Below are 27,177 nucleotides of genomic sequence, written 5' to 3'. Positions count from 1 at the left end.
CTAGACTGGGTATTGTGTAATGAGGAAGGATTAGGTAGCGATCTTGTTGTGCAAAGCCCCTTGGGCAACAGTGACCATAATATGGTGGAATTCTGCATTAGGATGGAAAGTAACATGATTAATTCAGAGACTAGGGTCCTGAACTTAAAGAAAGGAGACTTTTAAGGTATGAGACGGGAATTGGCTAGGATAGACTGGCAAAGGGTTGACAGTGGAGATGCAATGGGAAAGATTTAAAGACCGCATGGATGAACTCCAAAAATTGTTCATCCCTCTTGCAAAAAAATAAAACAGGGAAGGTGGCTCAATCGTGGCTAATGAGGGAAATCAAAGATAGTGTTAAATCCAAGGAAAACGCATATAAATTGGCCAGAGTTCGTGGAATTTAGGTTTCTTAAATTATGGCTTTGTTTTTTCAGTAACCTCAGAATTATGACAGTGAAGTTTTTTTAAACTGCTTTGACCTGCTGAGTTACTCCAGCATTTTGTGATTACATTACAAGACATCTGTTTCATTCTATTTTCTCTTTCCTTCATCTTTGTCTCACTGCATGTACTACTTTCACATTGCATTACATGTCACTCACACTCCCGAATCTTTTTTGATCTTGTACCTTTTCGTTTGATTGTAGATGCATTTTAATTTTTGCTCCAATTAATTATTTTGTAATGCCATAAAATATGTAAAGAAGGTTCACGGCACAGAGTATAAAATGCATCAACCAAAATAATTAGAATTAACGTTTGATGTAATTTTAATCTCCATTTGTGGAGATATCTTGGGTAAAATCGACGTGTCATTAAGCTGTACTTGTGTTTACCAACACTCTTTATTTTCCTAAAACAACAGTGTATATCCTTTGTGTTGTAATTGCTTATTTAATTTTGTGAAAGCAAAATTGTAAAATCTTATTAACAGTAGAACATCTGTTCAACCTACCAGAATGTTTAATATTAAGATTATCCAGCTAAATTTATATTACTGCATTACTCCCCATAACCGCCTACACTGTTGAGATCAGCTAGTCCCTTTGAAGGGATTCTCCAAATGAATCTTGGGGTTATTAGAAATTATTGAGACTTTCTCTGGATTTCAACTGTTGTGGTCTCTGCAAAGTTTTCAAAGCCAAACAACATGATGCATGGTAAAAGTCCAGAATCAGCATTGTTTCCTATCAAAGTTAAACAAAATCAAATAGATGACGCTATAATTGCATTCATCTGCAGCGTTAACTTAGTGCTTGGTCTCTAACTGACACTAAAATTGATACAAGCTATAAATAGCGCCTTTCACAGAACTGAAATATGTGATATAAAATTTAATGGCCTGTAAATCCATTATAAGACTAGTGATTGATGATCAAAATGAAATTGAATGAGCCATTTATTATAACAAGCATCCTAGGTGGACTCTGAACAGTATTAAAAAAATGCGGTTTGTAACACTATTGAGTTGCTCCTTAGATCGAGATATTTATTTTAATTAGAAGTAATCTTTTACATAATGTTTTAACGAGCTGATATCAATGAACTTGCCAAATGTAATCCTTCCCACCTGCCAAGAAAAAAATATTTCTTGCTTTAAGTTCAATTGAAAATGCTTTTGTTCTTGTTCCTTAAACTTCAGTTTTCCCCTTTTGCCTTATCCTGAGTATCCTACAATAGCATTTCCCATTTACTTTCATGGCCACATCCTTTTCCTGTTAAGCTTTCCATTTAGACTGTTATTGAGACTGATCTGTGTTCCATTCCTAATATTTGGTAGTAATGCCTTCAATTATTTGAAGGCCTTATGCAGTTCTCTTTTGAACGCCTTTAATTTTCCTGTACTTTTCTCTTTTTTTGTCCTCCCTTTCAAGTAATCCTAGGCATCCATTTTTTTTCCTCTCAAGCACCTGGCACCAGTATTTTGTGCTAAAGTTAGTTTGCAAATATTACTGGCTTTGCATCTTTAAGGTCACTGATCAGCTAGTCTCTTTGAAGGGATTCTCGAAGTCAATCTTGAGGTTATTAGAAATTATTGAGACTTTCTCTGGATTTCAACTGTTGTCATCTCACTGGCCAAACTAAGGTTCAGAAAAAATAAGCCCCCAGCCCCATCCTGATGCACACAAATTTCATTTCTCCCAACCCTTTCTATCCTGAATTCCCCCATTTCCCTTTACTCCTCCTTTTCACCTCTGGCCATTGTCATTGTCTCCACCCATCTGCACATGTCACCTGTCTCTGCCCATTACTTGCCAATCAGCCTGAAGAAGGGATCCAACCTGGAAAAACAATCTGTCCATTTCCCTCTATAGTTGCTGCTTGACCTACTGCTTTCCTCCAGCACTGTTTTTTTGCTCTGGATTCCTGCATCTGCCATGCCCCTAACTTTTTGAGACTATTTGCTTGTGTATTGGGTGCTTGGGATGAATAGTTGACAATGAAAAGTTACATCTACTTTAAGATAGTTGTGCAGTTAGAAAATTTTGAAATGCGGGATGAAAGGTTACATGTGCAAGATAATATTCCAATTAAGGGGCTCGTACACTGTCACGAGTTACAAGAAGTGACACAGAGCGCAACAGTAGAATTGCTGCCTTATAGCACCAGAGACACTGGTTCATTCCTGACTACGGGTGCTGTCTGTATGGAGTTTGTACCGCGTGGGCTTTCCTTGGGTGCTCCTATTTCCTCCCACATTGCAAAGACGTACATGTTTGTAGATTCATTGGCTTTGGTAAAGATAGTAATTTGTCCCTCGTGTGTAGTAGTGTTAGTCTATGGGGATCGCTGGTCATCTTGGACTCCGTGAGCCGAAGGGCCTATTTCTACGCTGTAGGTCAAAATTCTGTTGGTCTTTGCATTTGAAACTTCCGCTCATATTACCGCATTACATGCTTTTTGTCATTAACAAGAGTATTCTGCACATAATTTGGATGTTTGCAATTCATTTTTTTTACGTTAAATTCAAAACTGCTGGATATAGAAATGTGTTTTGTATTTTATGAACTTGAACCTGAATGGCACAGTGTGTTAGTTGAGGAAACCCTTTTCCATTGCCAAGTTCTTGGGGAACGTTCATCTGTCCTGTGTTGTTAAATCAAAATACAAAATTTGTAAAATTATGTGGCTTTGATCCAACAACTTAGATTTGTAAATAGTACTGGATAAAAGGGGAATTGAATATGAGATCGAGGAATACTGGTTTTCCCTTCCGTATGATTTATTAGGCATATTTTATGTGTATATGGTTATTCTTACACCCCAAGAGAAACATTTTGAGTTTTTTGGGCTGAAACTGATTTCTGGTCCAAGAGGGCATGTATGCTTGGAGTCAGAAGATGGAGTATTACATGTAGAAAAAGAGATTATTCCCAGTGCCAATTGCTAGTGAGGGTAGGAATGGGAAGGTATGGGTTGGGGGGGGGGGGGGGGGGATTTAAACTAGAATAGCAGGTGTGGGGGTGGAGGGGGTTAAACTAGAATAGCAGGAGGTGGGAGCCAGAGCAGGTGATTGGGAAATGGAAGGACTGATGGGAAGGTAGAGGTTATGACCAGTAAGGTTCAAAGTAAGTTATAGAAAGGCGGAGACTAAGAAATACAGTGAACCTGATGAGCTTATGATATGTGTTTATTTCAATGCAAAGAGTATTGAGGGTAAAGCAGATGCATGAATCAGTGTTTGGAGCAATAATGTTGTGGCCTTTACAGACTTGGTTGCGAGGACAGAACTGGCAGCTCAATGTTCCAGGGTTTTGATGTTTCAGGCATGGTAGAGAGGGAGTAAGAGACCCGAAACATCACCCATTCCTTCTTTTCAGAGCCAGTCCCACGGGGTTACTCCAGCATTTTGTATCTATCTTCGATTTAAATCAGCATCTGCAGTTCTTTCCTACACACTATTTGAGCATATTAGCTCAAGGAGAGATTGGGGAAACTTGGATTGTTTTTCTCTAGAATGGTGGAGGTTGAGGGGAGACCTGATTTAAGTATGTACAATTGAGAAGGGCATGGATGAGGTCGAGAGAGCCCTTTTCCCAGGGTGCAAGTGTCAAAGACTAGAGGGCATAAGTTAAATTTGAGAGGGGCAGAGTTTAAAGATGTGTGGAGGAAATCTTTTGCCTGCCATGAACTTCCAGAAGTGGTGGCGAAGGAAGAGACAATAGTGGCTTTTAAAAGGCTTTTAGATAGGCACAAAGGCATGTATGGAAAGGAGGGATATGGGTTATGTGCAGGCACATAAGGTTAGTTTATGTTGGCATCCTGTCGGCACAGACATCGTGGGCTGAAAGGCCTGTTCCTCTGCTGGACTGTTCTTTGATCCATGTATTCCCAGACATTGTTGCTGTTTAGTTCAAGAAAATTGGATTATATAAGTAGGGAAAGTGTACTGCATCGGTAGCAGACACAAGTGAAACCGTATCTAAAATACTGTGTTATAGTTTAGTCCCTTAATTTAACAAAATAAATATTGCTCACTTCAGTGAAAGATCACCTCGAGTGATCCTTGGTATGGACTCTCGTAATCTCCACATCTGCACCATTGTCTGAAGAAGGGTCCTGACCCAAAACATGACCGATCCATGTTTTCTAGGAATGCTGTCCGGCCTGCTGAGTTACTGCAGTGCTTCACCATGCTCTCTGAAGTGAATAACTAGTTCCTTTGTCTTGCCGGCATTGAGAAAGTGGTTATTGTCCTTGCACCATGTCATTAAGTTCTCTGCCTCCTTCCTATACCTATTCCTAACTGTTTCATCGTTAATTATGATTCAGCTCCACACAGTGTGTCAGCTGTAAATTTGTAGATAGAATTGTCGCCAAATTTGTCTGTGCAGTCGTAAGGGAAAAGGGAATATACAAAGGGCATACGAACACATCCTTGTGGGGCACAGGTCTGGTGAGTTATTGTGGAGGATGTGTTATCACCTCTGCTTATTGAGATCGATAGGTCAGAAAGTCAAGGATTCAATGGCAAAGTGGGAGCTAATTCCACGGTTCCGGAGTTTGGAGATGAGTTTGGAAAATTAAAGATTAATCCGATTGAAGGGGTGCACATTTAAGATTTCTGAATCTTTAGAATTCCTTCACCAGAAAACTGGGGATTTGTTGCTTGAATATATTTAAATGTGAGAAGTATACAATCAAAAATGTGGAAAGAGGTCCAGATGACTGTCCTATTCTTATTTAAGGTTTTATAATTTATTGTCGTAATAGCTAGTTTATAGTTCCTTGTCTTGCTGGTAAAACACTAATCTTTACTGCAGATAAATTTCACGATCTTTTGTGGAAATTGTCAATTTCTGAAGGCCATAATTTGTTGACAACTTTTTAAGACAAATATTTGAATTTCATTCGCTATTGTCTTTTAGTTTGAGGTCAAGACAGATGCAAGTAGATTTCAAAGTAAATGGAAGGAGAAAAGAAAAATATCTCTTATCAAGTGCCAATTTTAGATTAAAAGATAACTTTACACTAACAGGTGCCTTAGTTATTTTTTTTGCTGCTCGCTGAAACCAGTTGCATGAGGCGAAGGAAATCAAACTAGTTCTGAAACGTTAATGCAGGTCAATCAGATGAAAGACATTGTATGAGATAGCAGATGCTTCACTATTTTTATTTATATTGTTCTATGTGAATGGACTCCCTGTTTTTAAACAGCTGCTTGCTAAATTATGTAGACTGCAGACCTCCCAACCCTTCCGACTTTGACGGAAAGTTTCAGCTTTCTTATTTCATTTCCGGCATTCTGATTTCGCCTCACATTTTTTCCGCAGAACACACGCCTCCCCGCTCGCCCTGACCTCGCCTCCCCGCTCGCCCTGACCTCGCCTCCCCGCTCGCCCTGACCTCGCCTCCCCGCTCGCCCTGATCTCGCCTCCCCGCTCGCCCTGACCTCTCCTCCCCACTCGCCTCACCGCTGTATTCACCTCCCCGCCCCGCCGCTCTACTCACCTTGCCACTCACCTCCCCCCACCCCACCGCTGTACTCGCCTCCCTGCCCCGCCGCTGTACTCGCCTTGCACCTCGCTGCCCCGCCTAGCCGATGTACTCACCTCCCCGCTCGCCCCGCCCCGCCGCTGTACTCACCTCCCCGCCCAACCTGCTGCTGTACTCACCTCCCCGCTCGCCCCACCCCGCGGCTGTACTCGCCTCCCTGCTCACCCCGCCGCTGTACTCACCTCCCCGCTCGCCCCGCCCCGCCGCTGTACTCACCTCCCCGCTCGCCCCGCCGCTGTACTCACCTCCCGGCCCCCCCGCTGCTGTACTCACCTCACCCCGCTGCTGTACTCGCCTCCTCACCCCGCCGCTGTACTCACCTCCCCACTCACCCCGCCCTGCCGCTGTACTCACCTCCTCACCCCGCCACTGTACTCACCTCACCCCACCCCGCTGCTGTACTCATCTCCCCGCTCGCCCCACCCCGCCGCTGTACTCACCTCCTCACCCTGCCGCTGCACTCACCTCCCCACTCACCCCACCCCGCCGCTGTACTCACCTCCCGGCACCCCGCTGCTGTACTCACCTCCCCGCCCCGCCGCTGTACTCACCCCCCCCGCCACTGTACTCACCTCCCCGCCCCCCCGCCGCTGTACTCACCTCCCCCCCCCTGCCGCTGTACTCGCCTCCCCCCCCTGCCGCTGTACTCGCCTCCCCCCCCCGCCGCTGTACTCACCTCCCCCCCCCGCCGCTGTACTCGCCCCCCCCCCCGCCGCTGTACTCACCTCGCCGTTTGCCCCGCCCTGCCTCTGGTCTCGCCTGGCTTCGCCTTGTTGCTGGACCGGCCTCGCCCCGCTGCAGAGCGTGAGGCCCGTTGATGTTGAGAGGGGATGGGGTGGGCTAGGGTGCGGGGGAGGGAGGCAGTGGAGTGGGAGGAGGGTGGAGGAAGGGAGGGGGAGAGTGGGGGTGGGAGGGGGGTAGGGGAGTGGATTTAGGAGGGGTGGGGGGCTGAGGGAGTAGGGGAGTAGGGTTGGGGGGGACATGGACTGTTGTGATTTGCTGGTGAAGACCACTGGAGCAAGTATGTCTTCAATTAAATTAGGTATGTGCAGTTTTAAATGAAACTCTTTCTTCATAACTTAGTCATACATTTTATGACCATTATTCTTTTATTCAATACCCAGAAAATTGGGATGTGTAAGGAAAAAGCAAAATAGAAAAGACCAAACAAAACTATTTTTTCTTTGTTGTAAAAAGTATTTTTGTTCAATAATCTTTCTATAATAGTAGAATATACTCATGATAGGCCTGACATTGTACATGTAGTCCAAGAACTACAGACTGTTGGAAATAATAGTGGTTTTTCACATGTGAATGTAGCGCAACGTGTAAGTGCATTTGGCGAGCATACTTTTTTGCTGAAAAGTTGCATTACGCGCTATATTATGAATCTTGATGTAAAATTCTGAATTTTTGACATCAAAATTCTGAATTTGTAAAATCAAATGTTGGGCAGTCTATATACTGTATACTTCAATGCCATGCTCTTTTTAGCATCTGGTTAGTTATGAATTGTCATAATATTTAATCATACCTAGTAGTGCATTGTGACAGCCTGCCAAAAATTAGTGGCATTGTCTCAAAGTATGGCAAGCTGACTGAAGTTAACATTCACTGTTGATTTTTGATGTTCAGAATCTGGATGGTAAATTGATAAAAGTACAAATTTTGTAAACCTCGCAGTTTACAATGTTTTAGATTTGTGTACCATTTTGCATAGTCTGGTGAGTGTAACGGCGTTGTTCCTTAGTTTGTCTGGATCCTTCACTCGGAATTTTATTCTGAGTTTGAATTTAAAAAAATAAAGATGGATGGGAAGTACGAACATAGAACTACCAAATCTAAGATGATCATTGAAATATATACCAACAAGTGACCTGGTGACAAAGCTGCATTTCTATTTCTGTGTCACAAGAAGATCGAACACAATACTTTGCAGTTTTTATTTTTCTTGAGTTCTAACATCTTAGCATTGCAAGCTGAGTACTGCTGGGTACAGTATAAGTAAGCAATGTCTTAGCTCATTTGTACAAACGTATTTGAAATATATTGGTTTATTATTTTCGCGTGTACAGTAATACATTGAAAAGCTTTGTGTGCTAACCAATCAAATCATTGTATGTTAATGATTTGGACGAGGGAACTGAAGGCTTTGTGGCTAAGTTTGCGGATGACACAAAAAATAGGTGGATGTGCAGGTAGTGTAGAGAAAGCAGGGACTCTGCAGAAGGACTTGGACAGGTTGGGAGAGTGGGCAGAAAAGTGGTAGATAGAGTATAGTGTAGCAAAGTGTGGAGTCAGTCATACATTTTGGTGCTAGGAATAAAGGCGTAGACTATTTTCTAAATGGGGAGAGAATCCAGAAATCGGAGGTGCAAAGAAACATGGGAGTGCTCGTGCAGGATTCCCAAAAAGTGAATCTGCAAGTGGAATTGGTACTAAAGAAAGCAAACTCAATGCTTGCATGTATTTCAAGAGGGCTAGAATACAAAACAGAGATGTAGCGCAGCGGTAGAGTTGCTGCTTTACAGCGAATGCAGCGCCGGAGACTCAGGTTCGATCCTGACTACGGGTGCTGCACTGTAAGGAGTTTGTACGTTCTCCCCGTGACCTGCGTGGGTTTTCTCCGAGATCTTCGGTTTCCTCCCACACTCCAAAGACGTACAGGTATGTAGGTTAATTGGCTGGGTAAATGTAAAAATTGTCCCTAGTGGGTGTAGGATAATGTTAATGTACTGGGATCACTGGGCGGCACGGACTTGGAGGGCCGAAAAGGCCTGTTTCCGGCTGTATATATATGATATGATATGATATTGTTGAAGCACTGATATGGCGCTGATATGGCCAAATTTAGAATATTGCGAGCAATTTTGGGCACCGTATCTGAGGGAGGTGCTGGCTCTGGAGAGGATCCAGAGGATGTTTACAAGATTGATCCCAGGATTGAGTAGGTTGGCTTATGATGAGCATTTGTCTGCACTGGGCCTGTGCTCGCTGGAGTTTAGAAGAATGAGAGAGAGCAAACAGGATAGTGAAAGGCTTAGATAGAATGGATGTGGAGAGGATGTTTCCACTAGTGGGAGAGGTCATAGCCTCAGAACTAAACAACGTTCTTTTAAGAAGTAGATGAGGAGATATTTATTTTGTCGGAGGGTGGTGAATCTGTGGAATTCTTTGCCACAGCAGGCTGTGGAGGCCAAGTCAGTGAATACTTTTAAGGCAGAGATAGGTAGATTATTAAATTAGAACAGGTTCAGAGGTTATGGGGAGAAGGTAGGAGAAAGGGGTTAGGAGGGAGAGAAAGCCATGGTTGAATGGCAGAATAGATTTGATGGGCTGAATGGGCCTAATTCTACTATCAACTATGACCTTAAACTCTACTTGAGTACTGTTAAGTCATCCATGAGTACAACAGGTAGTGCAAAGAGAGAAATTCCAGAGTGCAGAATATATTGTCCCAGCATTATACCGTTACAATTACAGAAGAAAAAAAATGCAAGGTTGCAGTGAGGTAGATTGGAAGAGTGACTACACCATAAGTTATGTGAGGAATGTTCGGTAGTCTGATAGCAGCAGGGAAGAAGCTATACCTGAAGTAATTGAAACATTCTTCTAAGCTTTGGTATTTACTACCTAATGGGAGAGGGAAGAGGGAATGACCAGGGTGAAACTGGTCTCGTTCCTGTTCTCTGTCTTGTCATTGTTTGAGATCTCGCCCACTATAAAGTGCATCCAGACCAGCACTTGTCCATGCATACATCACACTGCATGTCCAACATTGTCCGAGTCCTATGTTCTGAATAATGTGTTCTTAAATTTTCATTTTCAATGGCAGATTAGGCTTGACAACCTATCAAGCTCCACCTGGAGCTCCCAGTTGCTGGTCATTTCAATTCCCCTTCCCATTCCTACACTGACTTGCTTATCCTTCATTACCAGGGTGACGCTAAACACAAACTAAAGGAACAGTACCTCTTATTTCTTCTCTGTAATCTATAACACAATGGCATAAACATTGCATTTCCTAATTTGGGCGAAACTACTCTCACTCAGTACCTTCATTTACCTAAATCTTCTCTCCCATGCTCTTTCCCCACAAACATCCTGCCCCTGCTTACCTATCCTTCCATTCCACTCACTCCATCTTCTTGTTGCTCTCACTTTCTTCCCATCTGGTCCCTCCATCCAACCTCCCTTATTTAGTCCAATGCTCACCTTCCTTTCCCATCAGATGACAAAATTTGCAGCCCTTTGTTGCCTCCAGCAATCACATCCCAACCTCTCATTATCTCCACCCCTCGTTTCCCCCACCTACTCCATCCATCTGTCCACCCCTTCTCACCTGAACTACCTGTCGCTTGACCTTCCTGCCTCATCTCTTTATACTGGCTATCTCCTATCCACTGCAAAGAAATTGTTTCAACCCGAAATGTCAATTTTCCTCCACATATGTTTACTGATCTGCTGAGTTCCTCCAGAAAGTTTGTTTTGTTCCATGTTCCAGCATCTGTAGTCTTTTCTGCTCCACCCTATTCTCCCTACACTGCCTCGTGGCAGATTCTAGAAAAGTATGATTGTGAACAATGTTATAAAGCTCAGGAGAACATAGAAACAATTTTAAAACGTCCTCATCCTGTGAAGTAGAAGCTTATAACTTCTTTCCATGTTCTGTATGGAGTGCTGATTTTGATTTTCTTTTTGATTTGTAGAAAGTTGTAGCCAAATATTTCGGAACCCCTTTTAATGATGACAAAAGGGAAGAAGACAAAATCGAAACATTGGCAAAGAAATTTGAAGAAAAATACGTGAGTTCTGGTTTCATTTTTTCCATTGTTTTCTATTATGCAAGTATAACATAATAGTATTTCAGTCTGAAGAAGGGTCTTGACCCGAAACATCACCCATTCCTTCTCTCCAGAGATGTTGCCTGTCCCGCTGAGTTACTCCAGCATTTTGTGTCTACCTTTGATTTAAACCAGCATCTGCAGTTCTTTCCTACACATGATAGTATTCTCCATGCATATTTTGCAAGGTATCTCGGAATCGCAACAATTAGTGTTCTGAATTATCAGATACAATGTTTTACATTTTGGGCACGGAGCTTCCTAAAAAAAGAAGAGAGCGTGATTTATTTTCCTGAACTGCTCTCTACTCATGCATTTGAACTCATTTATGAATTCATTAATCATGACATTAATAATGTAACATTATTGGAGTCACAGTTATTCAATCCTTTGACCCACGGAACCCACAGCAACCATCAAGCACCATCTAATCCTTCACGGTTCCCATTTTATTCACCCCACAATCACGTCAAATGACTCTCTTTCCCTGGTTCCCCTTCTCCCAATGCTCGTCCCCAGGTCTACACAAGGGGACATTCACAGTGGCAAATTAGGTAACCAACCAACATGTCTTTGAGATGGTGGAGAAAGCTGGAGCACCTGGAGGAAACCTGAATTGTCGCAGGGAGAGCCTGCTAACCACACTACTACCTGTGCCTCCCTACGTCCCTGGATAACGTTGAATAGTTTTGTGCCATTCAGTGTGGAATTAATATTTGTTTCATTTGCAGTGTATATTTGAAATTAATACATTTCTTTTTCATGACTACATAATAGGTGTGCATGTACTGTCTGCCAACCTTAAGAAGGGGTCTCTTCTACGCAAGGGCTATTCCGTAGCCACTCAACCACTTTTGAAACTCTCAATACTGTAAAAAGATGAAGGCTAATGTGCAGTCACCTGGCTTGCCGCTGGTCTGAATCCAGCAACCCATGTGTATTGTGTAATGGCATTGTGGTTATAGTAGTGGAGTAGTAATCCACAGGCCAAGAGATGTATTCAATTCAACCGTAGCAAATGGAGAAATCAAAAATGTTTGATTCTGAATGCCCATTAATGATGTGGTATCTTTGTCTAGTTTGGCATTTATTCCAGACATGCTGCATTGTGATTAAGGTAACTTACTCCATAAATGGCCTCAGAAACCTTCTTAAAGCCTCTTTTGGACAGATGATAGATGCTAGTTGTTCCAGTTATTAGAAAAAATATATAAAAGTGAATAGAAAATTGATTCAGGAAATAGTCCAAATGCTCCACAAGTACAGCAGGTCTCTTCCAGGGGCATGCATGGACTACCCTTTGTGTTAAGAGTGTGTCTACATAATCATGCCAATAAGCAATGAAACGACTGGAACTTGGAATATAAATGTATATGAAGGTCTATATAATCTATTGACAAATTGTAGTTCCATTCTTTTCTTCTGCATATCCAAAAGTCTCTTAATCTCTTGAAATGCCCAACCAAAAGTGCAGTGACTCCTTCACTGCAATTATTATTGACAGGTAGAAATAGATTCCAAACAAAAGTGTGAACAAACAGCTGATGTTTACTTAAGTTAGAAATCATTTAACGGTGATAAATTTAAATACTGAGAGTTTCCACTTGCATAGTTATCTTTAAACTTCCTGACAGTTATTAAATTACTAAATTACCATTCTATGGTTAGATTCCCCTGAGTACATTTCCACTAATTAGTTGAAATTTGCCACAGCCTGAATAACTAGCCAGTCAGTCTTAAGAAGGGTCTCGACCTGAAATGTCACTCATTTCTTCTCTCCAGAGATGCTGCCTGTCCCTCTGAGTTACTCCAGCATTTTGTGTCTCATGTCTGGCATTAATCTGTACCAACCACTGATGATGAGTTGACTTGTAAAGCGTAAGAAATCTTGCAACCCGCATTTTAAGTTGGGCTTGGGGCTTGATTATTTGGCTCAATGTCAACCCATAATTCGGAATTCTGGTCTCCAGTTGCCAGGCTTGGAGTGTGATTTGAACCATGCGCATCTGACACAGATGGGTTTGATTCAAATCTAATTCCAAATGTCTGTAAGCTGATAGGTTGCTGCATCACAACATTCAAAGTTTGGAGGCGAAACATTGTTTTCCCATAACTGTGTGAAATGAGAGTGAAGACTGATTGATTTTTTAAAATTAACACCATTACAATTAATGATGTCTGTTCATGTATAGTTTTTACATTTTAGGGCCCAAAAAAACATAGGAAGGATCGCATCCAAGATCTTATCGACATGGGTTATGGATATGATGAAACTGACCCATTTATAGATAACTCGGAAGCTGTGAGTATAAACAATTAACTAATACTGACTGTAAGCAAGTAATGAGAATTCAAAGGTATTAAATGGGGTTGAAGCACTTTTAGATTGTTTATAGAAGTAAAAAGCACTAATTAAACAGATTTTTTTCTTTCGTTTTTGTTTACTCTTAATTTGCATCCAGTGAAGTGCTCTGGATTTTATAAAGGACATTTGAAGCAAATATTACTTCTCTTCTGCAGCTTAGAATGGCTGTTCAGTATTCCAGAGCAACGCCTTCAAGTTATTTTGTTTTTTCTTCTGTTCTTTTTGGCCTTTTACTGTGTTCATTGTGTTCTTAAGTAAAGCTAAGTGTCCATAAGAACAAAGACCCAAAGGGTTGAATAACTTTACAAAACAAATAGCTCTGATATTCACACAATCCTTGCTTTGCCAGATACAAGTTTTGCTCATCAACTACACATTCAGCAGATGGATGTGGGGGGTTTTCTTCAGCCCGAGGGAGTGAATCCTTGGAATGTTTTACTCTAGGAGCCCAATTGCTGAGTATATTCAAAAAAGATATTTGAATTTTAAGGGAATTGAGAGAGATGAGCTTGGCCTGGGAAATGGTGTTTGGGTAAAAGGGCAGTCTTGATCTTATTAAATGACAGATAATTCTCTGTCGTCAAAGGGCCAAGGCCTGCTTATAATAAATATAGGCAAATTCTAAAGCTTCTGTCATCATTAATAACCATAATCACTTTTATTTTCCTCCATTTCTCTCTCATATTACAAAAGTGATCTGCCTTCTCAAACTCACTAGCAATTTCAGACTAGTTCATTGATCTGAAACAGAATTTAATTAATCCAAGGAAGAAAAAAAACAGATGGAAAGTTTCTATATGAATTAAATAGCCTGGCCACCTAATGTCATCTTTCTTTGTGGTGCTCTAGTACGATGAACTTGTTCCAGCCTCCTTGACCACTAAGCTGGGTGGTTTTTACATTAATAGTGGAACTTTGCAGTTCCGTCAAGCTTCTGAATCGGATGGGGATGATGACTTTACCAAGGACAAGAAAAAGACAAAATCTCCAAAGGTGAGGAATAGTAAATTAGTCCATGTTGCATATTCCACATTTGATTTGTTATCTGAGCCCTTTAGATTTTATCTTTCTGAGTTCAGAGACAAAACATGCCGGCCTTTCCAATGGAGTTGTGGTTGATTCCTATTAATGTATGATCATAGGTCCATATAAATTCCCACACAGATGTTTGGGCCCTTCACAACAAAGCTATATTTTACCTGAAGCCAATGTCTAATTACATTTCTATTTTCCCATATCTTTTGATAAATATTATTTGTTTAAAAATATGCTATTTAAACATAAATCATTATTCAGGGCATAGAGGGAAATGATTGTGCTCATAAAGCTCCATGTAGTTGTTTGGGCAATAATTGGGTAAATAATCCAATTTACCCCTTTTATAAATTAAAAAATAGTTTTTGGCTTCAGTATTTTGGATTCAGTGTAAATGATTCAGATCTTTGATTCAGTCTGTTGTTGTCAACCTTCCCAAAAACCATGTTGATGAGTCTTCCACATGTTTCTGCACTTTCAAAAGTCTTTAAAATAATCGTCCAGATTGCATAGAGTAGCAAAAAGAGAACTTGGACCATAGTTTAAAACTAGGTGTGTATGGACTTTCAAACTCTGAACTTTTAATTTTCCTAAACATACAAAATTCGATATTTAAGGGGCAATGTTAGCATTGAGTCTTGAACTAAACATAGCACAAAAAGTAAGGAAATTTGTGTTTGGTAGATTATTTCTTTGTTGTAACAATGCTTCTTGGCAATAAATCTTATACCGTTGGAAAGCCTGTTTATTTCCCTTTTAAATAGTGCCACATTTGTAAGGAACATGCATTTGTGGGATGAGCAGCAGAGCTGAGTATATGGGTTGCGCCCATGAAAAATTTGCCAAATCTTCTCTGCCAATGCCAAACAGCTTATTCTGCTGTTGCTATTGACTCTTGTTTTGAGCTTCTGGTACCCCCAGGTGCTGACAATCAAGTGCCTGATTGGCACCTGATTGGCAGCATCTGTGAGCATGGGCCCTGCTACAGTGGTCAGTAGGTGTCTGCTCCAAGAATCGGCATGCCACGTTCGACTGATCTGGATAGGGCCCGTGCGATAGGGCAACTTCAAGCTGGTGTTCCGCAAAACCAAGTTGCGGCATTATTTGGAGTGAGCCCTAGTACCATCTCCAAAGTGAAGGCCAAGTTCCATATAACGGGGGATGTCAGAGACAGGCCGCGAAGTGGGCGTCCCAAGAAGACGACACCCGAAGAAGACCATTTCCTCACCCTGTCAGCACTTAGGAACCGTAGGCTGTCTTCTACAGATTTGCAGTCATGGTTTGCAGGACGATATGGCCGACGGCTCTCTGCCCAGACAATTCGGAACAGACTGCACGCAGCCGATCTCCGGTCTCATAGGGCTGCCAGGAGGCCTGCCATGACTGCCCTTCACCGTCAGGCCCGTTTGCGCTGGTGTCGGCAACGCGTGCACTGGAACCTGAACATGTGGAGGAACGTTATGTTCAGCGATGAGTCCAGATTCTGCCTACGGCAGTTGGATCATAGGGTCAAAGTGTGGAGAAGACGCAGCGAACGCTATGCTGATTGCTGCACCGATAGTAACATCTTTTGGTGGAGGCAGTGTGATGGTGTGGGGCGGCATCTCCCTCACTGGAAAAACGAGGCTTGTCATCATTGGAGGCAATCTCAATGCAGAGAGATATCGAGATGAGATTCTGCAACCAGTGGCAATCCCATATCTCCACAGTCTGGGACCGAACTCTATCCTCCAAGATGACAATGCTCGCCCCCACAGAGCAGGGTTTCTCAGAGACTACCTCCAGAATTTGGGAGTGGAGAGGATGGAATGGCCTGCCAGCAGTCCTGACCTCAACCCCATTGAACACTTGTGGGATCAGCTTGGGCGTGCTGTTCGTGCCAGAGTGACCAACACAACCACGTTAGCTGACTTGCGACAAATGCTGGTTGAAGAATGGGATGCCATCCCACAATAGTGTGTGACCAGGCTGGTGACCAGCATGAGGAGGAGGTGCCAGGCTGTTGTGGCTGTGTATGGTTCTTCCACACGCTACTGAGGCTCCTGTTTATTAAATGAATAAATTGTTAAATTGCCAATATGTCTTGTTTCTTCAGACTTCAATTGTCCAATCCACCAAACAACACCGAACAAGAGTCAATGGCAGAATAAGCTATTTGGCATTGGCAGAGAAGATTTGGCAGATTTTTCATGGGCGCAACCCACATACTCAGCTCTGCTGCTCATCCCACAAATGCATGTTCATTACAAATGTGGCACCATTTAAAAGGGAAATAAACAGGCTTCCAACGGTATAAGATTTATTGCCAAGAAGCATTGTTACAACAAAGAAATAATCTACCAAACACAAATTTCCTTACTTTTTGTGCTATGTTTATAAGTAATTTGCTGCTGTGTAAAACTTTCCAGTCAAATGATTTTTTTTCTTACAGCATTAATAATTTTAATTTTACATCCAATAAGAATAAACATGAAATTTTTATCCATGGCAAGTTATCTAGATAAAAAATTTAGATTACCTGAGAATCTTTCCTCTGGAATGTCTCATGCCTTCAGACACTAACTTGATATCTAGGATAGGTGGCACAGTTTTAGATAACTATATATTTAGAGCACCAGTCTGATCAAATACTGACTTTATATCCAGGCCTTGAGACATTATATCACCTAAATATTTAGGATCCCAATTTGCCTAAAGACTGCTTGTATCAAAGGAAAAAGGTTAAAATAATTAGCTTAATAAATAATATTGAATTTTTAATATGCCTAATATCTGTTTGAGGAATATCTTTTGGATTCCTAATCTAAATGAATACCTTATTGTCTTTCCAAAGCACTTAAAATGTATAAATCTTGAGACTATTAACCTACAATATAAAAATTAACACGTAGATGTCACTTATTTATTGCATATTGGTTCACCTCGGTACCTTTGCTCTTACTCCTTTTATTCTTTAAAAGAAGCGGAAGTTAAAAGAAGGAAATGAAAAGATAAAGAAAAGGAAGAAAGATGATTGGCATGAGAAAGATAATAAATCTCAAAAATCAAAATTTTCTAAACAGGCTGGGTAAGTCATGTTGCACTTTAATTATGTATTGTACACAAGAAGCGATGTTGCAGTAAGAGTCCTCAATTGGTAATAAGATAGATGAGAGGTATTATGCTTCTCTGGCAACTTAATTGTACTTTATTATCATCTTCTCAAACTTCAGTTTGAGAACATTAATAAAAAGGAATCAAATGTTTTAGTTTAACCCTAAGTTGTTCAAAAGCATGCCCAGTGTAATGCAACATAAATATGCCATAACATTACATTTTGGGATGTCTATTCATAAAATGTTATCTGCATATTTATAAATTGGTACTAGAATGGTAGGTCTTTCCCCTTCCTAAGTCTCTCTGAAAATATGCCATCTTGTCTTTTCTTACAATTAAAATGTATGCTGTGAAAGCTGCTCCTCGCCCTTGACCAGTTTGTCTCGGGTATTTGAAAGTAGGCCTAATAAGGTTGCACCTACATCATCCAACATATTGATTTAATCATACACTCCTTGCAACTCCACTACTCACAATTCCAAGTCATTCCATGGTCAAAAATGAGTCTGGACAGGAATAAAGTTTCCTCTGTCTATAATTTTAATCTCCAAAGCCTAACATTTTTCTTGGCATTTATGTTCCAAGCATCCATTAAACATTTCATTTCAATGATCTAAAGGATATCCGAGACATGCCGCATACGCGTGCGTGCACGCTTACTTCATCCCCACTCCATTCCTTACAGAATTAGGACAAGAATGTTTAAAATATCAAGCAACTTGAATGAAAGCTTGAGGTTTACTCAAAGGACTCGCAACTGTTTGAGATGCTGTCCTTGTGTTCTTGTAGCATAAACCTTCAGGTAAAATTGATGTTTTATTGAATACATTAATGATCCCTTAACTTTTTGATTGATGTAGAAATTCATGTTGAGCCATTGTTGAAGCATGTCTTTTGCTATTTTCCCTTACTAATGTTTAATGTTTTTTTATTAGCAGGATAATGCCACTGAATGTCAATAAAGAAGACAAAAAGAAAAAGAAAAAGTACATTGGGGCAATAGGTGTGAGAGAAATGTTGAAGAAATTTGAGAAGGAGAAAGAAGCCTCAAAGAAACAAGATGATGTCAAGGGCTTGCCAATGTTACAGACACTGGCTGTTATTCCTCATAAAATTGATAACGGCTCAATAAATAATGTTTCAGATCCTTTGCTTTCGCTTATTGGATCTGCGAGTGACGGTGATCTTCTGCACGTAGCCAGTACTGTTGACCTAGAAATAGATCTCGACCAACTTCTGGATGACTCACCCCCAGGTAGTCCCCTCAATGATTTTGATGATGGAAGCGATCCTCTTCCTACTCTGCAGTACTCAACATTGGGACAGATACCGAAGCAAGTCCCTACCTTGCCTGAAGGACTTCCTTCACTGCTAGAAAAATGTATCAAAGAACTGACACGGGTAAGATCACAGGAAACAGTTAACCCATTGAAGTGTATACCAGATGCTCTAAGCAAATTTGTCCAAACATTTATCTTCAAAAGCTGTATGGATGTACAGTGAGGATGCATGGGAGCAGATGTAACCTATAAATCCAAGTTCTTATTAATTTAGATTTATATCTCAAGCTATTGATGCTAAAAGATCCTTGTAATTCCACTGCCATGTTTTCACAGTCAATGTTACAGCTGAAATATTATCCATTCTATGCTGTGTAGGAAAGAGCTCCAGATGCTGGTTTATATCGAAGGTAGACACAAAATGCTGGAGTAACTCAGCGGGACAGGCAGCCTCTCTGGAGAGAAGGAATGGGTGATGTTTCAGGTCGAGTCACTTCAGACGCTGAAGAAGGGTCTCGACCCGAAACGTCATCCATTCTATGCTTCCAGCCCCATGGGCAATGGGAAAGAAATTGAATTGTTTGCTTAGTTTTGAGGGGTGGATCATCAAGACTTGGATCAAATGCAATACATGGGGACACCAAGGCTTAGATCAAATGTGATTTATGGACCGTGACATTCGCTGTTTTGTTTGTGGGGGAAGTGATACTATTCCGGGATGTTTTTGGGCATCCAGTATCTTAGGAAGGATGTGTTAGATCTGGAGAGGGTCCAGAGGAGGTTTACAAGAATGATCTCAGGAATGAGTAGGTTAACCTATGATGAGCATTTGTCGGCACTGGGCCTGTACTCGCTGGAGTTTAGAAGAACGAGGGGGGGGGGGGGGGGGTCTAATTGAAACATACAGAATAGTGAAAGGCTTGGATAGAGTGGATATGGAGAGGATGTTTCCACTAGTGGGAGTGTCTGGAACTGGAGCTCATAGCCCCAGAATTAAAGGATGTTCTTTTAGGAAGGAGATGAGGAGAAATTTCTTTAGTCAGAGGGTGGTGAATCTGTGGGATACTTTGCCACAGGAGGCTGTGGAGGCCAAGTCAGTGGGTATTTGTACGGCAGAGATAAATAGATTCTTGATGGTGGCAGTGTGAACTGTGAAGAGAATGCTTTGAGGATGCAGGGTGACTTGGACGAGTTGGGTGAGTGGGCATGGCAGATGCAGTATAATGTGGATAAATTAGGTTAACCAATTTTGGTGGCAAGAACAGGAAGGCAGATTATTATCTGAATGGTGTCAGGTTAGGAAAAGGGGAAGTACAACGAGACCTGGGTGTCCCTGTACATCAGTCACTGAAAGTAAGCATGCAGGTACAACAGGCAGTGAAAAAAGCTATTGGCATATTGGCCTTCATAACGAGAGGAGTTGAGTATAAGAGCAAAGAGTTGTACAGGGCCCTGGTGAGACCACACCGAGAGTATTGTGTGCAGTTTTGGTCTCCTAATTTGAGGAAGGACATTCTTGCAATTGAGGGAGTACAGCGTAGGTTCACGAGGTTAATTCCCGGGATGGCGATACTGTCGTATGATGAAAGAATGGAGCAACTGGGCTTGTATTCACTGGAATTTAGAAGGATGAGAGGGGATCTTATAGAAACATATAAAATGATTACGGGAATGGATGCGCTAGATGCAGGAAACATGTTCCCGATGTTGGGGGAATCCAGAACCAGGGGCCACAGTTTAAGAATAAAGGGTAGTCCATTTAGAACTGAGACGTGGAAAAACTTTTTCATCCAGAGAGTTGTGAATTTGTGGAATTCTCTGCCTCAGAAGGCAGTGGAGGCCGATTCACTGGATGGATTAAAAAAAGATTTAGATAGAGCTCTTAGGGCTAACAGAATCAAGGGATATGGAAAGAAGGCAGGAACGGGGTACTGATTGTGGATGATCAGCCATGATCACATTGAATGGCGGTGCAGGCACGAAGGGCCAAATAGTCAACTCCTGCACCTATTGTCTATGTATCTATGAAAGCTAGAATCTGAGTTGCAAGTTTGATTCAAAATACAGGATGATTATAGAGCTCTCCTCACATTCGTGTTCTAAAAGTATGTGCAAACAATATGCATAATGTTAATTTTAAACTGTAGAATTCATTCCAAGTATAAGAGAACAATCCATTTGAAGACCTTTTTTGGTTACTGGAGCAGCCAAGTGGCAAAGTTGTATGGTTGCTCTTGCAATTTGTACCAACAGTACTAGCTGTCACTTGTTCATGAACAGCGAGTATTTTGGAGGCTGGAGAACTGATACAAGCAACATCTAGGAAACCTTGCTTAGCCCACTATCCATTGTTTGATCATTTAAACTGCAGAAACAATTTGATTAGCAGTTGGTATTTTCTGAATTACATACTGAAAATTCAAATAATTAATCCAGAAAATTGATTGTCATAGATGCATTATTTTTTCAAAAGATATGGTATATTTTCAGATTATATCTAAAAGCTGAGTATCTCCGAGGCTCCTGACTTGACCGCATGTGTTTGGTTACTGCTAAGGTTTGTATATGGCAAGCTGGTAGTCAAGATTGACAGGAACTGCGCCTCTTTAATCCAATGGAAATGGGCTTTAGAAGTGACTGGAGGGAGAAATGCTGATACTGTTCTTGTCTTGTAGGCTGCCAAAGCTTCTGAAGGAGAAGGGAAGCAGAAATTCTTCACACAGGATATCAATAATATTCTGTTAAAGTAAGTGTGATGTCGTCTTTTAAAATAAAACAGTGGAAACTAGCTATATTTCATAAACCTGGATCTTTCTCATTTAAAAAATTGAGGACTGATGTAATTAAACTTTGAATGGGTTTATTAGAAAATGCAAAGAATATGTTACCACATTGGGCTGTTCAGATCTGTGGAATGTACAGTGCCCTCCATAATGTTTGGGACAAAGACCCATCATTTATTTATTTGCCTCTGTACTCCACAATTTGAGATTTGTAATAGAAAAAAATCACACGTGGTTAAAGTACACATTGTCAGATTTTAATAAAGGCCATTTTTATACATTTTGGTTTCACCATGTAAAAATTACAGCAGTGTTTATACATAGTTGTTTCCCCTCCCCCCCATTTCAGGGCACCATAATGTTGGGGACACATGGCTTCATGGGTGTTGGCAATCGCTCAGGTGTGTGTCATTGCCTCCTTAATGCAGGTATAAGAGAGCTCTCAGCACCTAGTCTTTCCTCCAGTCTTTCCATCACCTTTAGAAACTTTTATTGCTGTTTATCAACATGAGGACCAAAGTTGTGCCAATGAAAGTCAAAGAAGCCATTATGAGTGAGAAACACGAATAAAACTGTTAAAGACATCAACCAAACCTTAGGCTTACCAAAATCAACTGTTTGGAACATCATTAAGAAGAAAGAGAGCACTGGTGAGATTACTAATCGCAAAGGGACTCGCGGGCCAAGGAAGACCTCCACAGCTGATGACAGAAGAATTCTCTATAATAAAGGAAAACCGCCAAACACCTGTCCGACAGATCAGAAACACTCTTCAGGAATAATTACACCTGTAATTTCTACATGGTGAAACCAAAATGTCTAAAAATGGCTTTTATTAAAATCTGTCAATGTGTACTTTAACCACATGTGATTTTTTTTCTATTACAAATCTCAAATTGTGAAGTACAGGGGCAAATAAATAAACGATAGGTCTTTGTCCCAAACATTATGGAGGGTACTGTATTTAAGATCGTCACCAATGAATCCAATAAGGAGGTATGTATAACATTTGAGTTGTCGAAATAAAGTCAATCCTTCCTCGAGTATAAATAGAGCAGGAATACACTTAAGAAGGCAATCGGGAGGGCAAAAAGAGACATGAAAAGGTGCTGGCAGACAAGGTAAAGGAAAATAGCAAAAAAAAATCTAGGTATGTTAAGAGTGTCCAGGGAAGAATAAGGTCAATTTAAAGATCAGCATGGCCTTTTTGTATAATGAGAGATGGGGGAGATATTAAATGAATACTCATTTGATTTTACGGAGATCATGGAAGCTAACGAATTAATGAATTGGGCTTGTGATGTCTTGGATCAAGTACAAATAACCATTGACTGTTTTAAAGGCAGGTGGTTAGACAAAGGCTAGAAAATTAAAAAAATAGTATGTATGAGACAAAAGGATTGAATAGTTGTGATATGTGAAAGCAGAGAAAAAACTGTAGGGAGGGAACATGGGAGAAATGGTTGTGAGTCCAGGTGGGGCACAGGGAAGGGGAGGGGGATTAACATGGTTAGCAAGTTAACAACCTGTAGATCCAGCAGGCCCTGGTGGACTGAGCTTGAGTGTGTTTGCCTTCATTGGGAAAGCTATTGCGTATAAAAGTTGGGACATTATGATGCAGCTTGCCAGTTGGTGGTGAGTCCGCATTTGGAATACTATATGCAGTTCTGGTTGCTTGGCTATATGAAGGATGTCATGTGGTTGTAAAGGGTGCAAGAGATTCATCAGGATGTTACCTGGTCTTGATGGCTTGAATTTTAGGGCGAGGTTGAATAGATTTTGAGATTTATACTTTGGAGTGTAGCAGGCTGAGAGGTGACCTTGTTGATGTGTACAGCATCATGAGGGCCATAGATAAAGTGCGAGGGGAGGGATTTAAGAGAGACCTTGGGGTAACCTTTCTACTCAGGGTCATCCGTATCTGGAATGAGTGCCAGAGGAAGCAATAGAAGTGGATATAATTAATAAAGACATTTTAACAGATTTGTGGACAGGAAAGGTTTAGAGGGCTATGGGCCAAATGCAGTCAAATGGGATCAGCCCAGTATGCCAACTTCATCGGCATTGACAAGATGGGCTGAAGGGCCTTTTTTCCTTGCTGTTCAGCTCAATGACTCAGAATAGTAAATTCTTTCTGGAATAGTTGATATGTATAATGCTAATTTCTTGCAAGGTTAAGCTGAAAAAATACATTTGGAATGAAAGCGATCAAATGAAAGCAAATACTAATGGTTTCCATTCATTTAGATTGGGATGAGACTTTGGGTTGTGTAATCTGTTTTTATGCTGTAACTTCTGTATACTTCAGTTTCTTATAAAAAAAATAAAGCAAAAATCCGTCTTTTTCAACTGATCAAATTTAAACAAAGGCCAACTGGAAGATGTTCGAGGTTGAAATTATTGTTCAATGTGAGGCTTAAAAATTACTGTATGATCATTATGAACATTTTTAAATTAAAATTTTCTAAATGAATAGAGAACACTTTACCTTTATTAAGAAACAGCAAGCACAAAAATTTCTTGCACAAATTTATTCGATCTATTTGTCATACTTGTTGCATATCAAAATAATTCGGAGTGGCGGTATTCAACCATTTAAACTTAATTTGATTTGCTGCTCAATTCAAAATCGGAATCTTCCAGTCTGAAGAAGGGTCTCGACCCGAAACATCACCCATTCCTTCTCTCCAGAGATGCTGCATGTCCCGCTGCGTTACTCCAGCTTTTTGTGTCTATCTTCAGTTTACTTATTCCCACTTCCAGGCTCTGTTGTGCAGATAATTTATGTTTGATCATTAAATAGGATTAAATCGTATAAATTGGTAAATAGCATCATGCATTAAGAGTGCGTGTCAAGAATATACATCTGCGCATTGACATGCTGTATGTGTTTTTGTATCGTCTGTTAAATTGTGTAAGAATTCTGCAGGATTGTCTCCCTTTGCTTGAATTCGTGACTTGGATTGTCACCCATATGGACCTCTGCTCTGGGAGTTCAGTTTTGTGTAGATAGAAAACATAGACATAGAAAATAGGTGCAGGAGTAGGCCATTCGGCCCTTCGAGCCTGCACCGCCATTCAATATGATCATGGCTGATCATCCAGCTCAGTAACCTGTACCTGCCTTCTCTCCATACCCCCTGATCCCTTTAGCCACAAGGGCCACATCTAACTCCCTCTTAAATATAGCCAATGAACTGGCCTCAACTACCTTCCGTGGCAGAGAATTCCACAGACTCACCACTCTCTGTGTGAAGAAATGTTTTCTCATCTCGGTCCTAAAAGACTTCCCCCTTATCCTTAAGCTGTGACCCCTGGTTCTGGACTTCCCCAACACCGGGAACAATCTTCCCGCATCTAACCTCTCCAACCCCTTAAGAATTTTATATGTTTCTATAAGATCCCCCCCCCCACCCAATTATATGTTTCTATAAGATCCCACGATAGGAGCAGATCCTATTGACGCACCATCCCGTTTTACATGTATATGGTTTACAATTTTTAAATATTACAATTGATGTGGTGCAAAAGTGGTTTCTTGCTATTTGAATAAAATGGGTTGTAATCCAGAGGTTATAGGTCAGAGTTCTGACAGTCTCCACTTTCGAGTTATTTGAACAACCATATTTAAAATGAATCATTCCACAATGCAGTGTCGGAGCAAACATTGAAAATTTGGGTCAATTTTGGTTTCAATTATGAGATATTCCTACTTGAAAACTGTTGCTGTACTCTCTGAATCTTTTGTAATGTGTTCTTGTGCTTTCAGTATTGAGCTACAGTCCCGTGAATTGAATAGTCAGGCCCGCTCTGGGGTTTATGCACACCTGGCATCCTTCTTGCCATGTAGTAAGGACACACTTGTCAAACGGGCAAAGAAACTGCACATGAATGAACAGGTAACTAACATGAGAGGTAGATCATTGGATATATAATCCATTTGTTCATCTAGAACTCTTGTCTTGAGGTTAGGAAAACATTATTTATATTTTTAAACATGCTGTTATATTTAAAAAACTCTTAACAAACCAACTGTGTATAATTACAACCTCACAATATAATCTTACCTCTTCCAACCCACATGTATAAAACTAGTTTCAATAATGTCCTAAGTTTCTAAGCATGCGTTATGTTGTAGTGATGGCCGAAATGTGTATTTTGTCACTAAGATTAAGTATTGCTATCTTCAACACATCAATGAACTCATCTGCTTGCAAAACTCAGACATTTATTGCCTCTCAGCTTGACTACTCACCTTTCGCTGTGTCAAAAATTAACAAACCCCGCAACTTTATTTTCCATCTTTTGTTCTGTTGCATTGAGACCTTCCTCCTTGATTTCCTGAGTTGCTTAATCGATTTTAAACTTCTCGTGCAAGTTTTTATATGTTGCCTTTGTCACATCTGTTCCTTCTCTCTAATCTCTTTTCATCCCACAAGCCTCCTATTCATTCTGTATTACCCCCGAATATTTTCCTCTTGATAAACTTGAACATAACAGCATCACCACTTGCTGTTTCTTCAGCTAACAAGGATCTAAGCTCTGACATTTCCTTCCAAAACTTAATTGTACTTTGCAGCTTCCTTTCTTCCCTTTAAATAGTCTAATTTTATTTGATAATGGCATGAGCCATCTTGCAATATTCTAAGTTGTATATTAGATGTTACTATCTTTAGTGTTCATTAAAACTTAGAAGGATTCATTTTTCATCCAAAATGTTCCAGTTGTTTCAAATTAAAAGCCTTTTTGATATATACCCTGTAGTAGATCTGCGAGTTTAGAAAAATGTGCTATACTTTGATTAAAACAATTGCTTTGTGATGTTTAAGACAAATCACCTGAAGTTCTATAGGTGGCCTAACTTTTCCCAGTGTGCAGCCTGCATGGTCTCCCATATTTCCATTTTGTCGAAGCTTGTTTCTATATCATCGTTATTTTGACCGTTGATATCGTATGCAAAACCAGCACGGTTCACAATGATAATTATCTGGACCAGATTGGTTCCCCTCCCCTTCCCAGTTCTCCCACTGTCTTCCTGTCTCCACCTATATCCTTTCTTTGTCCCGCCCCCCTGACATCAGTCTGAAGAAGGGTCTCGACTCGAAACGTCACCCATTCCTTCTCTCCAGAGATGCTGCCTGACCCGCTGAGTCACTCCAGCATTTTGTGATACCTTGGTTACAATCTGATGAGCGCTCCTTAATAATCAAATTGACATTTAGCCTTCCCATCATTTTCTAGGAAACCTCAATCAAAATTAGTTAAATCTCGCCTGACATTTCTTTGCTATGTGGTTGCCTTTGCCCTTTGCCTGAATTGGTAAAAAATGAGGCATGGATTATTCATTCAGTGATCTTTCTTCATTCTGTCTTTCTCAAATAAGATTCTTCTAATATTCTGACCCATTTCCTTTGGTATTGTTAAAAATAAAACAGATCAGACATTTATTTCATTGGTGGGATGTTGCTTGGTGCATTCACATACATTCCACCACAGAACAACTTACTGACTAAAGCATGATATAATGGATACAAGAAATTTAATGACAAATAACTTCAAATTTGTAGCTTTAATTGGTTGTATTTTAAATCAAAACAATTATTTTTGCAGTAGAAACTATTCTCTTGGAGAGACTGGAAGTAGAAGTCCTTGATGTACTGTTAGCATTATGCAAACTTTATTTGCATGATTGAAACGGAATCGGATCTCATGAGATTCAATACTTGAATATCTAAGCTAAGATACCCTTCTGCAATTCAAGATATTATTAATGATGGAGCTCAAGCCAGCAT

The 27,177-nt window shown here is 40.7% G+C and overlaps 1 protein-coding gene across 2 annotated transcripts in view; it reads left to right on the top strand.

Annotated features, from left to right (window-relative positions):
• The window catches only part of LOC144603792 (ubinuclein-1-like), a 64,120-nt gene that overhangs the window by 4,179 nt on the left and 32,764 nt on the right, over nt 1-27,177 (top strand). The window contains exons 2-8 of one of the 2 annotated variants that reach the window (XM_078417496.1): nt 10,692-10,787; nt 13,033-13,128; nt 14,041-14,184; nt 17,187-17,293; nt 18,261-18,723; nt 21,278-21,348; nt 25,155-25,284. In XM_078417496.1, coding sequence (XP_078273622.1) covers nt 10,692-10,787; nt 13,033-13,128; nt 14,041-14,184; nt 17,187-17,293; nt 18,261-18,723; nt 21,278-21,348; nt 25,155-25,284 — 1,107 coding nt within the window. Of the gene's footprint in view, nt 1-10,691; nt 10,788-13,032; nt 13,129-14,040; nt 14,185-17,186; nt 17,294-18,257; nt 18,724-21,277; nt 21,349-25,154; nt 25,285-27,177 lie in introns of both variants that reach the window. The other variant, XM_078417495.1, reaches the window with a different exon arrangement.

The sequence above is a fragment of the Rhinoraja longicauda genome, chromosome 21 (genome assembly GCF_053455715.1).
Source record: "Rhinoraja longicauda isolate Sanriku21f chromosome 21, sRhiLon1.1, whole genome shotgun sequence".
In the NCBI taxonomy this organism is placed as follows: domain Eukaryota; kingdom Metazoa; phylum Chordata; class Chondrichthyes; order Rajiformes; family Arhynchobatidae; genus Rhinoraja; species Rhinoraja longicauda.
The sequence above is the reverse complement of the archived record's forward strand: the minus strand, read 5'-3'. Positions and strand labels throughout refer to the sequence as shown.